Source organism: Poecile atricapillus, chromosome 2, assembly GCF_030490865.1.
Source record: "Poecile atricapillus isolate bPoeAtr1 chromosome 2, bPoeAtr1.hap1, whole genome shotgun sequence".
NCBI lineage: Eukaryota > Metazoa > Chordata > Aves > Passeriformes > Paridae > Poecile > Poecile atricapillus.
The window spans coordinates 9911478-9925508 of NC_081250.1; the positions used below are offsets into that span (position 1 = coordinate 9911478).

At 35.4% G+C, this 14031-nt stretch overlaps 1 protein-coding gene across 1 annotated transcript in view; it reads right to left on the reverse strand.

Annotated features, from left to right (window-relative positions):
• The window catches only part of VIPR2 (vasoactive intestinal peptide receptor 2), a 43915-nt gene that overhangs the window by 12884 nt on the left and 17000 nt on the right, over positions 1-14031 (reverse strand). The window contains exons 4-6 of the mRNA XM_058833189.1: positions 12373-12470; positions 4483-4580; positions 1297-1438 (exon numbers count right to left, since the gene is read on the reverse strand). Coding sequence (XP_058689172.1) covers positions 1297-1438; positions 4483-4580; positions 12373-12470 — 338 coding nt within the window. The remainder of the gene's footprint in view (positions 1-1296; positions 1439-4482; positions 4581-12372; positions 12471-14031) is intronic.

Below are 14031 nucleotides of genomic sequence, written 5' to 3' on the forward strand. Positions count from 1 at the left end.
CTCCTATATCAGCTCTATTTGCAGATGCTGAATGGTGAAGGTATCTATCAGTAAAGTTAGCCAAAATTAATTCTCCATGTAACCCAGAGCCAGGACCTACTTACAGAGCCTTATGAACTGTGTGTTTTAGACCTCTGTGAGTGCAGCAGAACTGTGGAACATCACACACAGGTGACAAAAGGGGCAAACCCCCTGTGCTGTTATGTGTGAAAGGCAGCACCAGGCCAATGCAAGACAGAACAGCCTTGTCAGGCTGCTGCCAGATCATCCTACATACAATGCAACAGAAATTAGCCAGCAGTCCACAAAATCTTACATATTTAAATAGGAAAGTATAAGGCTTTGTAGCCAAGAATAATGTGAGAATAAATGAAATTGAAGAAACTAAGTAGTATTTTGAGAATCCACTGAACAGTCTTTCAAGGACTAAGAACTTCTGAGTAGCCCTGGCAATCTGTCTACTCTCTACTTTGCCTAACTGGGGTCCACTAATTCAGTTCCTGCTTTTCTCCACTAGAAATATCCCAGATTACGAATTCTTATATAGAGTTTGGTAGTCACTGTTATGAACTTCAGGTTTTGGGACAATATTATTTCATCAAGACAAAAACATCTTCCATTTTTTTTCTCACAAGCTTACACTGTAGTCAATTAAAATTAGAAGGGATTTTTGACTGAAAAAACAAGGCATATCATATGGAGGTCAGTCTTTTAACAGCAAGACTTGAGATTATTTTAAACCCTGTGCATGGAAATGCAGTAAACATATTAGCTTGCCAAGAATACAGATATAACAGTTCTGTCATAGCCCAAAAGTACAGAGGAGTTAATGAAGACAACTCCTGCAAATATTTAATTTCCTGAGTTATTTCCCTCCCTCCACTGATACCTGTCCAACTCCTGGACCCCTGATAAAGCTGCTGGAACACTTCCAGAGCAGCTGCCTTTAATCATTCCCAGCTGACGGCACTTCTGTTTGTCTTCAACTCTCAGCTGATTAATGCAGTGGCCATATTTATTCTGAGCTGTATCTGGTTATGATTTGTCATTATCAGATACATAAACATCATGGCTGATGACAAGTTGTCCTTCACGGACATGCAAACAATATTAAAGTCTCCTACTTGTGCTGCAACCTTTATCTGGATACGTCTAACACACCATTCTCCTAGTCATTATATTCTCTTCAGAATTGTCTACACTGAAATCTTGGTACTCCTAAATATCTAAAAGGATCAGGGAGGAAAATTCACTGACAAAATAGTGTTACACCAGGTAGCAAATGAGGTTTATTACCCATGAGGTTTGATCCTCTGGACAGTGAGCTGTGTTGGAGCTGGAATATAGAATATCATCCTTGACTAAAACAGAGATTGCTCTTAGAATGAAAGAGAGGAACAGGTTCAGATGGATGTAGTTCCGAGTACAATGAAGTTTTCTAAAAAGAGATTTAAAAACAAGCATTTTAGATTACGATGCAGAAACTGTTGAACAAACTTCTATTGCTCTGTGGACACTTCTTAGCAATATGAGCCTTGAGTAAGAGCATACTCTTTCCTTTTCTGTCATTTTGTCAGTGCTGCCTTGCTGTTTTCTTTCATCTCTGACTTCTGTTTAGTATCACAGACTAAAAGATCCCAGTGGTATTTCTCTCACATTTTAACATAAGCTGACAATAAACATAGGTTATTGTATCCTTCTGTGTGTGCACTCATTCCAGTGCTTTTCTTGAAAATACAACTTTGATTATCCTGGATATATTTCAGATGTGCTCTCACCTATCATCTGGTTTCATTCTTTTATTTAGCTCATTTGTTTTGCTACATAGTGACTTTTGATCCTATGATGTTGGTGTATGCAGGAGCAATTCAAAATGCATTCGGATCACCTATCCTTTCTATCCAATGAATGCAAAATTTCTTTAGTCTGGCAGACATGTGAAAGCCTTAAAAATAAATGACAGATTAAATATTCCAAGTAAGTGAATGAGTACACAGGGGAAGCAAGCTTTAAGTTGAGGTATTTTCCCTTAAAATACACTCCCTTCAAGATTTTCCTATTTAAAAGATTCTTTTTATAGAAAATCCCTACAAATCAAACTGCTAAGAGGTTTTTGTGGTTGCAACCAGCACCTTGAGCTGCACCTGGAAATAGACCAGAAGCCAGGGCATTTTAGCAAGCATGAGCAGTGAAAAAAATGAAGATGCAACAGGTGTACTGACAGTGTGCAACTTCCAAGTATTCTTCCAGTAGTGATTTTTACCAAACATATATAATCCCTTCTGAAACTACTGAAGCAAGGATAGTTACAGTGACTGTATGGAAATAAAGAACAGATCTGTCTTGCTAGCCCTGAATTTGGCAAAGGACATAATGCCAGGTTGAATTTTAAACAGTTGTCAAAAATGCAGTGACTGCTGTGGCCATTGACCCCCTTTGCTGAAATACCACTATTATGTGATTGCATCACAGGTTTCTGTGGAATGCAGAGATATATGCAAGCTGCAAATAGGAGGAAACTATTTTTTTTAATAACTCTTGTAAATGATTAGCTATTAATCCCATTTAGTAGCTCAAATAATAAATGTTGGATATATACAAGGCTGTCAAACCAATATTTTGGAGTTAGTGGGCAGAAATTAATTCCTAATTCAACTTACTATGTTGGGAAGCCCTAAGTTTCCCTGCATATAACAGAGGAAGATTCTTCTTGAAGGGGGGTTAGAAGATTATATGTTGTCTCCTGAAATAAAGTCTGTCTTTTCCTTGCCTCAGCTGGAATACAGAAAAAAAAAATATCTCTACTTGGATATTTAAATTATAGTTGAAGGTTTTGAGTAAATGCTTGATCTGTTACACCTGACTTCTGGTGATGGGTGACATTCAGAAGTCTGTGATTCTCTGTATTAAATATGGTTTTAGGTTTTAGCAGTTTTGAAACTGCAGTAATTTGCATTGGGATCTGCCTGGAGCGTTTGCTGGCAGGAGTATAACCATGACTGGCTGAATTCTTTTTTCTAAAATGTATTCCAAACATAATTATGGGTTATGTATCTGCTCTGAATGGTCTCTGAATATTTAGATATTGAGAAAATTTGATGGCAGAATGAAAGGTTTACAGAACTTGGCAAAGGAATATTTCATGAGAGGAATGAGGCTCTGACAAACAACATGCTGTTATCTACATATTATTTCTACCAAAACTGTGAGATGCACTTTCTTGGCTTTCCTGGTCCTAAATGGAGCAGAAAAGCTGTGTGAAGCTCATAATGGAGAATATAAAGGCTACTCTGTTAGACAGGTGGAAGTGATACATAAAGGCATGAAGATGGAGAGACAAACTGAGATACTGATAAGACCATTTTAAAAGTTATTTTACTCGTCAAAGATTGCCTTCAGTCTAAGAAAAGTCACAGAAATTAGGCAAAAGCAGCAGGCAGTACTGCCTTTCCTAGCACTGCCTAACAAAAATATTGCAGACCCAGCACAATTATCCATACTTTCACTACTGTGCTTGGAACCTGTGAGGCTTGTACCTCAAGCACCGTGTTCAGCTCTGGGCCACTCACTTCAAAAAGGACATTGTGCTGCTGGAGAGTGTCCAGACAAGGGCAATGAAGCTGGTGAAGGGTCTAGAAAACATGTCTTGTGCAGAGAACCTGAGGGAACGGGGGTTGTTTTGTCTGGAGAAGAGGAGGCTCAAGGGAGACCTCATCATTCTCTACAACCACCTGAAAGGAGGGTGTAGCAAGATGGGGGCTGGTTCCTTCTGCCATGATTCAAGTGAAAGGATGCAAGGAAATGGCCTTTAGTTGCATTAGGGGAGGTTCAGATTAGGTATTAGATAAAAAATTTTTCACTGAAAGAGTGGTCAGGTGTTGGAATGAGTTGGCCAGGGAGGTAGTGGAGTCAACTGTCTTTGGAAGTGTTCAAAAGGCGTTTGGATGCAGCACTTGGGGATATGGTTTAGGGGTGATTATGGCAGTGCTGGGTTGATGGCAGGAGTAGATGATCTTGTAGGTCTCTTTCAAACTTGGTGATTCAGTGATCTGGTGATTCTGTGATTTAAAGCCCCAGCTGGACAAATTAGAGATTGCCTTTGATTACAGTACCCCTGGAAACCACTCAGAAGCTTCTGCAAAACATGGCTGAACTCTTGTCCAGGGGTGAGATCACCATCCAACTAATTCTCAAGAGCGATTCAAGGTGTTGATTTTATTAACGAAATAGAAAATATTTTATGCAATCATTCCTAAATTACTGTTCTTTCTTGCATGGGCTGTAGTGCCTGTAAATTTGTAAAATGCTTTGAAAGTTGTTAATATGATCAGTGCTAGCAAAAAATCTAGTGAGCATTACATTACTGTCAGCCGTTTAACTGCAAAAAGTATAAACTCAATGCATTTTCTAAATAGCTGGCCAATCAGAAAACAGTTAAAGATGTCTTATCATTGTTAATATTTATTCATGAAAAACACATACCTGAAAAGGCAAAGAATTATACTTCCTGTTGTAAGAGCAATCAGAGATACGCTGTGTCCAAGGGTATAAATTGCTTTCACCCTCACATAGAAGTTGACCTGCACAGAAAAATACAGCAAAAACTACTTACTGATATGTCAAATTGTCTGTGAAATGATGTAACTGTCCATTAAATAGCTCTGAAAGCTATAGCATGATTTTCATTCTTTGCTCTACAGTACATGATGAGAATGTTATATATCTATTCCAACACATTTTGCAAGGCAACATCTCAAGGGAATTGACTTCAGTAGAAAATTCAGCCTCAGGAACTCAAAACTTAGACAGACAATCTGGTACCATTCCAGTTGATTATACCATGTCAATGAGGTCAAATAAAGTATCAGATTCATCAATTTCCATGTACACAATCAAACTGGTAAGAGCAAGTCAGTTTGAAAGAACGGATTATCTCTAAAAGATAATTTCCCTCAGTCCTTCTGCTCTAGAGTACTTTGTAATGCAGTTATACATGAACTTAGTTTTAAAGACACATTTAAGTCTCATTAATTTCCTATTCTAAATGTTCAAATACTTTATTAAATGGTGACCCAAACAACCCTTTCTTTAGTAAAGTTACTTGCTAAAATTTGGAAAGGAAATTTTTCAACAGAGGAAACGCAGGCTGAAATGCACAGTCTGCTGATTAACTGCATATATCTGTAAATATACCAGCTACACACTACAATAAATCTTATTCTGAATAACAACATCAAGAAAAATAGGGCTAAATATTTTCAAAATTAAACTGCTTCTCCATTTATGCCTACAACAAAGTCATTAGACTGCCATAAGTTTCCACTCAGACTAGATAAAATATTAAGAGTGAAGATTTTTTTATTACATAAAAATAATGAAATCAAAGACTTTCAAAGCAATGTGGAACATGCCACATATAAGAGACAGAATTTCAACATTTAGTGCACATGGTTATCATTTGCCTTCCCAAACGAAGCCAGTAAAAAGTAGCAAGGAAGGAACACTTTTATGTAAACTAACATAGCCAAAGGAATCTCAGATCACTTAGTGTATTTATTTTTATAGAATTCCAAAGGCCAAGTAAGGAGGTTATTTTAGCAATCCCAATTCATGATGAAATTAGCTGAACGTTCCCTTTGCAAATGTTATACAGATATGGAAAAGGCAATATGAAATGTGAAATGAAATGAAGACTTTTGCAACTGCACTGTTGTAGATATGGTTTAAGTGGAAAAATATGGGAAGCAACTGCCATGGATCTTAAGTGCATTCATAGCAACTGTTGTTATATATTTCAACGATTAGACTGTAGAATAAGAGAGTCTTTTGTACTTTGGTATAAAGAAAGTAGCTGTTCAAACTGCACTGGGATGATTGAGACATGCCCAACAAGAAAGCCGGACTGGTTTAATTTTTCATCATTCCACACAATTTTGAAAATTCTGTCCAGATTTGATTTCAGGAAAAATCCACTGACAGAGACTCTTGAAATTGGACCTATCTGGTTTCAGAATTCCTAAATGAAGGGAAAAAAAGTAGAAACCCTGCATGAACTTCCTAACAAAGCGTCAGTTGTCCAGCCACACTGCTGTAACAGTGCCTTGAATTTATCCTCTGGCCTTGTACTCTGAGCTTGACAGAAACTGCCAGGCTGCTGCACATGAAGTGACTGTCACTTCACCCTGCTAGAGAGAACAGAAGAGATGTCTTCTGCCAGAAAAAAACACACTATTTCATGTAATGTTTCTGGCATTCTGCACACACACACGACCCCTACAACAAATAGTCTGACTAAAATCAAAAGAAGAAGCCCGTGTACATTTAGCCCAGCAAACAGCTGTCAGTATCAGCAGGACTGAGTCTCTCTGCTGTCCATTCCTTTGCCAAACACATGAATGTGAAATAGCTGCATGGAAGTGTCAGGATTGAAGTTAATCAGCCAAGAGTGCTTGGACATTACCTTAATAATGACCATGGTCATTTTGCTCAAGCTAAGCATGAGGAAATAAGAAATAATTACACAGTGGAAATTATTTTATCATATGATAATAATTACCCTGTATTCTACACTTGAAATCGTAGAAAAGAACACCTTTCCCTTTTCCTCAGACGTTTTAGTGGTTTAGTTTTATAATGGATAGTAATCTTAGATGCTACAAAATTTTCTACTGATCAAAAATTAACTCTGCTTCTCAAACTGCTGCAAAGGGAAGTAAACATTAACCCATTTTTAATTTATTACATCAAAAATTTCAATTATTCAAATTCATGTGTTATGATTTTCAAAAAAAGTGTTGATGATTAGAATGCTTTAGATTATTAGCATGATGTACTATATCAGACTCAGCACCAAAGATGATGCAATCATACTGCTTCTTACATTTCCTGCATGAACATAAAACAGATGTGTCTTAATTTGCCTGTAAGACCTCTATGACTCCAAGTGACTCAACAAAAAACGGTGTTCTCAAATCATATGTCAGTTAAATATATGCACAAACTCCATAAAGACAAAGAATTAAATTCCATGTTGTGCTGTGGCAACTGAAAACCAGAAAATCATTAGACTAATATTGACTTAGTCACAGCTATTAAATATTTGTCACTTGTCTGTATTTTAGCTTGTGCCCATTAGAAACAAACTCTTTGTATTGTATTGGTGCAAAAGAAACAGTCAAAGCAATGCCAAATCTCATAGCAAAAAAGGAATATATTTTATATGCAAAATGGGATATCTTATTTATTTCTTACTACTCTGTGTGAACTGTAATTACCCAGGTCTGAAGTAACACTCAGCTTTAACCTCTAAACTTAAAATACAAATGTGCAAGATTGGCAAGAATAAAATGACTGCAACAAGGCATGGACCAAAAAAGAATTTCAGAAATTATATTTTCAACATATTTAACACTGAAGAAATATCATAAGCACTTCAGATTTTATAGCTCTTTTCAAAGGAAAAACTGATTTAAGTCATACACATGAAATTGAAATGCCATTATGAAATTGAAATCATATGAACTTTTGCAACACAGTAAGAACAGCTGGCCTCTGCAAAATATTCACAGGGTTATTTAAGCAATGCTGATTCCAAAAGTGAAATCCAACTATTTATTTTTAAACTTCTGAAGAAAATATTAAAATTACAACCACTACAGCAAAGTCAATAGGTGGTTAGGCACAGAAAAAAATCAGTGGCTTATGATTTTTAGAAAAAAAAATAATGGAAATAGTTATAGGAAGGTTAAATGTTTTCTAAAGACCTAATCCTAAAAAGTTTACTCTTTTTTTTGTGGCTACTTAATGTTAATAGTTTTAAAAGGGCATAAACCCCCACACATAAAATGAAATTGGATTAGTACAAGTTTGCCTAATTCGTGTTAACTTCAATAAATACTTTGCAAAGTCTATTTTTAGGCACACTTGTGTTTCGTTTTCTTAGAAAAGACACCTGTTTCTGCTAGTGTTTCCTTTAAATTTAGTTTCATGTTATTTTTACTGAGTTCAGGAGACAGAATTCTTCTGTTTATTTACAAAATAGCACAGAAGGGCAGAGACACTTCCTAGGCAGAGCTGACAGTCCCCCGGTAGATCTCTCAACATCAGCCTTGGTTTGGAAGGACCTCTAGGGGTGAGAAGGTATCTAAATGCTGAAGGAGAAAACACTGGAGAAAGAGCTTGATTCTTTGTCCAAAGGGGTTTTGCTGTTGACCTAAAATCACTCTTAATGTATAAGAAAAGCCCTCAACTTTTTATTCATTAGCTTAAAAATATAATTTATCATTGCTAAGGAATATATGACCATATCATCCCATCTGGCTCTTCATTTTGTTTATTCTGTGGGATAATATAACCCTGTAATATTGCATGTAAGAATTTCCTCTTTACAGATATAATTATTTACAACTGTATTAGAATTTGTGGTCTTAAATTTTCATGATCCATGCGTCAATATTTGAGTATTTCATAATATTTGAATATTTTATAATATTTGAATATTCACACTTGAAGAACATATCAGAAAATCTTTAGCTGTACAATGTAAAATAAGAACTGGGCCTGCCAAATGCGTTCAGTGCCTTAGATGTATTACATTTTGTGGAAAATTTAATTTTCTCTTAAAGGACACTTCTACACATTTTTAAATTATGTATGTAGAGAAGAATACAATTTACTAAAAAGACATGTAATAAAATTGTTATTCCTCATGGGATTTAATAATCTTTATGCAAGTAATTAATGATATCTTTTTTCTGACATTTTTCCTCCAATTTCCTTTGAACCTAAACACCACCCAAAATAAAGATGAGATCAGCATTGCCCTAAGTATCTCTTAGTAATAGTGGCATCATTAATTTTAATTATGCCATTCAAAATGTCTTCTTATTCAAAGTTACCTAACCACAGTGGCAGATTTGACAACTTTGTAAATGCACAAACTTCCACATTTTCCTGTGTAAATGTGTATCAGCAGATGTATCTGTGAATGTGAACACTCGTGTTTACACACATTGAATTTAGCAGTTTATTGAATATTCCACAATTAATTAATTAATTAATTAGTCTCCATGAATTTCTCTTCATATGACACCACACACTCAAATCACACAGCCTGTAACTTGTACATAGTGGGGCTCTTGTGTGATCTAATAAATCCTGGGCCAATTCCCACCAAGATCAGACAAAGCTGCATTAACTTATTCAGTCATTATATTTAAATAAAGTGGACACATTTCAGTGCTTTACATTCACCAGACATCTTGCTGTGTATTAATAATGCTGACACGGAGTTTAATACCTTCTGACAACAGCTAGGACATATCTCCAGCTTGTTCAGTCTAGATAGAAGATGTCAAAGTATGTCAAGGAAAGACTGCAGTGAGGCTTGAGTTTGGTTAACACACCTTGATGTGCGTTTCTAGCATGGTCAAATCAAGCTTGCTTTTTTTGCTCTTTGCATGTTGTACTGCCTTGAGCTCCACAGAAATGTAAAAGGGAACAAAAAGATACTTATCTGAATACCTAAGGTGAACCTAAAACTTGGTCTTGAAGGTTAGCAGTAACCCATTTACTTACAGAAAAAGGTCTGGAAGTATATAACAAAGGTTTAGATCTACACTTCAATGCCATAACATACAAATAGTTTGTTCAGACATTATCACTGTCATGCTTTAACCCCAGTGGCAGCAAAATATCACACAAGCACTCCCTCCCTCCTCCCCCTGCCATGGGGTGGGGAGGAGAGCTGGGAAGAACATAAAACCTTTAAAAAGAAAATTACTTGACTTAGGGTAAGCACTAAGCAACAGATAAAACACCAGTGTGTTAGCAACATTATTCTCACACTAAAATCAAAACACAGCCCTGTACCAGCCAGTAGGAAGAAAATTAACTCTATCCCAGATGAAACCAGGACAGTCATATTTATCAAACTGGTCCCCCATAAATAATGGCAAGTGCAGTAAAGAGCACTAAGATCTAGATAGAATAAACCAAGGGTTTAAACAGGCACTTACAGTTAATTTCAAAATGTTAAGCAAATAGTTTCTTTTTATAGAACCTGTTAATATATCATTAACATGGAATAAAAATGGAACATTTTAATGTGAACATAAAATCAATGCAAACTGTGGAAGCATGCAAGATCTTTCAGTAAGGAAATAAGAGGTGACATGTTTATGCTATTTTTAAATAAGCTTCCTTATTTCAGTGCATTTTTAAACATAGCAATTTGATACCTGTTAACAAATTATTCAGTATTTGTTCATGGATCTCTATCATTTAAACCTTCTCTAGAATATTCAAAGTTGCCCAAAATAAATGCATATCTGCAGACAGATATATGCCTATGTGTATGCATATATATAGAATAAGTAGAATATGTATAGAAATAAGCCACCTTCGCATTGAAGATAAAAGTCTGTATCTTAAAAGACAGGAAAAAACCCCACCAGAACAAATACTTAATTGGATCTATAATGGAAATTCATTCAGCAATGAAGATACAGGCACCAAAGCTACACCAAAGACAGATTCTACCTATTCCTCTAAAATTGTCTTCAAAGTAAAATTTAGGACTCACTCTAGGAAAACTATTTTACCACTTCCCTAAAATATTAGTTAATGTAACTTTGGGGACACCCTCATATGCTTCATCCCCTACACTGCAGAGCATGTTGTTGCATGACATCTTTATGCCCAGAATACTCAGTATCCAAATATTAGGACTTTATTTTTAGCTTTCATAGTTGAAATATTAGATTTAAAAAAAAATAAAAATAAAGAACTACACTGATTTATGCTGAGTAAAGATTTTACTTTGCGGGGCTACCATTGAGCACTAAGATCCAAATTCAAGAAAACATCTGTGTAAACAAGTAGCTGATGCAGAACCTCAAATGCCTCCTGAAATCTCACTGCTGCATGATACTTGCATTTTTCCCTTGTCTCTATGATTTATATTATATTTATGATATTACATTGATTGTATGTTTGCCACTAATTTTCCAGTACCTGCTTTCCACATCCCTCTCCTGATTTTTCATGCTCACACTTTTATTATTTGCTTTTTTGCTTTTTTCAAGGCTTTTGCAAATGTTCCTGCTATATCCTATTTCAAGTTGTCTAGGTTAATTCCTGCAATATACTCAATTTGCATTTCGTTCACCTCCTTCAAATTACTAATGAAAATGTCAAACAAGAACTGCTTTTCTATTATAATAGTTCATCTTCTAACTGTTTCTCACTACTTGAAATATTATATTTTGTTAATTTGAATTTTTATGCTTTGACCCATTTTCATACCACATGGCAATTCTTGGGTTGAGTGACAATGTTTAAAGTGGCTGTTTTAGCAGTAATACATGAGTGTTCCCAAGCTGTCAGATGACACAGATGTTTTAGAATTTGTCTTCGGAAAAGTTGGGAAAACAATATATTCTCTCAATTTTCTCTATTATCTATTTTCAACTACAGTAATGGTCGGGCTTTTAAATACAGAAAGAAATGCTAAAACCTTTCTGCCTTAGCTGGAATACCAGAGCATCTCTGCAAGCCAGACAGAACAGATCTGCTACAGCTATTCCACACGTACTAAAATCCAGCTGGCCAAGTATCTTTGCTCGTGAGAGGACTTAATCTGTTTTGGGTAACAGGAATTTTACTGACACTATGAGCTCATCCTTGTAAACAAACTCTTGGTCTGTTAGCCTCAGTAGGAAAACAGACAGAAAATACATAAAACATGATGATGAAAACTCTTCCCTCAAAAAAAGAGATAGTATCTGCAAAGTGAACAAATTCAGTTTTCCATGCGTAGTGTATTTAGGATACCTTGACAGCTTTATGAATAACTTACAACTGCTAGCACAATTTCAAGTCCAATATAATCCCCAATTGATTATAATAACTCCAATGACCTAAATCTATTTTATTTTACTTATAACTTCAACACATAGCATCAACCAAGTGGTTCACGTAATACTAACAGATTATTAGTATTAAGTTTTGAGATAACTTTTAAAAATATTCTTTTGAAATAAAAAACTTCTAGAAATAACACAATGCAAAACATATGGTGCACCAGCTGAGTAACACTGCAATATTAGATATACAGATCCTTTACTGCAATTGCCAACTGTTTATAGCCTTGAGTTTCAAACAGTTACTGAGTTCTATATTCCTGATTTTATCTCATTAGACAACTGCAATCCAAGCATATTGCAACCAGTGTTATGAAAAATTACTACAGATTTTCATTAAATCTCATTTTTATTCAGTCTGAGCAAAATGGGATTTATTTAGAAGCAGAATATATCTGGTAGCTGTACTGAACACCATCATCTAAATGAATAGAAAAAGTATTTTTCCTACCTTATAATCATCTTCGTAGTCATTATATCCACAAGTACTTAAGATGTCAGGAAATATATCTGACCATCCATTACTTGTACAATTTTTGCTAATATTTCCTGTAAAGCAAAATCAGAGAGTTTAAATCAGAAAGATTTAAAACTCTTCTCATCAGTAACTCCTTAAACAATCTGTGCCATTAACTGGTTGCAGCCTTGCTCTTTTTCTTTTATTTCCTAGGACTCTTCCTTGGAGTTGCCCTTGCACTACAGAAAAACAGAAGCAAACCCCAGACTTTTCCTTTGATATAACAGCTATTTCTGTTGCACATCTGCAAAAGCGTAAATTGTTCTGCTATTTTATTTAAAATACTCAGGAGGGAGCCATACATTTCACCCTGTAAAGGGGGTATTTGTAGGTAAAGTAATTTGAAAGAAAAGTCATTCCAGTGAGAGTTGTTCTAATCTCCAATTTAAGCCTTCTGAGAAGCCAACAGCAAGGGATCTGCTGAAGAGTTACAAAAGCTCTTAGACATTATGGTGATGACTTACTGCTACAGCAAATGTTGGTAAGTTTGTAATGGTTTAAAGGCCAATTATGCCATAGGCTGAAGAATGAGGAATAAAGATGCATGCTGAATTTCCCTCTTTGAACCAATACTGAAACAATGTTGTACAAGGAATGTACAGGGTGATTGGAAGTATGGCTGGAAAGGAATTTTGAACATCTATTTATTTCAGAAAGTTTCTGTTTGGAACTGGCAGAAAAAGTTGACTCCAGAGACAAAATCACACAAAAGAGATGGAGTAAGCTCATGATTCTACTTGTTAATTTAATTAAAATTATTTAGTTTTCATGCAATATGGAACAACTTCAAGAGGGAAAAGCAGAAAAACCTGACATCAGACTAATAGTCATCACATTTGTTATAACTTACTCTTACAATGTTAATTCACAGCCAACTTCCCCTCACATTTCTTAGAGCAATTTGTATATCTATGATACTGGAAATCTATAATAATATACTGCTTTGGTTTGGAGTTTACCACTGGTTTATAATTGACTTAAAGATGTCTGGCTTTTACCACAGAAAAATTAATTTATGTGTCATAGATCAGTGTTGGTCAAGAATAACCAAACTTGTTTATATACACTCCAAACTAAAGCTTTTGTGATATTTACTTTGTTGATTTGTTACTGGAATTTCTTCTTTGTATAAAGTCTTCAGTGGAAAGTTGTAAATATCCCATATATGGTTCACCAGCCAGCAATCAAATCTTTCCAGCTAATAAAAAGGCCTTGACCTAAACCCACAGTCTCCTCAAACAATGGGACCACTTTTGCCATTTGGCATAGAAATGACATTTTTAAAAGAAAATGTAACCTATTTATACACTGTGAAGAGTCTTCACTTTGAAAGTACATCAAGATTCTCTGACTAGGCAGAGCAGAGGAATGTGTTAACAGAACCACAAATTGCGTCAAAGCCAGTTTTGCAAGAAAAAACTCAATGTACTCAAGATGCTAAAGTATCTTCTACGTCAAATACTGCAATACCTTCTAACCTAAAGAGAGTTGGGAAATGTTCTATGGAAGGCAATGTTTATTTCTACACCATCTTTTCATGCAATCAAAAATTTCTAATGGCAACCTTATTTAAAACCTATAATATGACACACA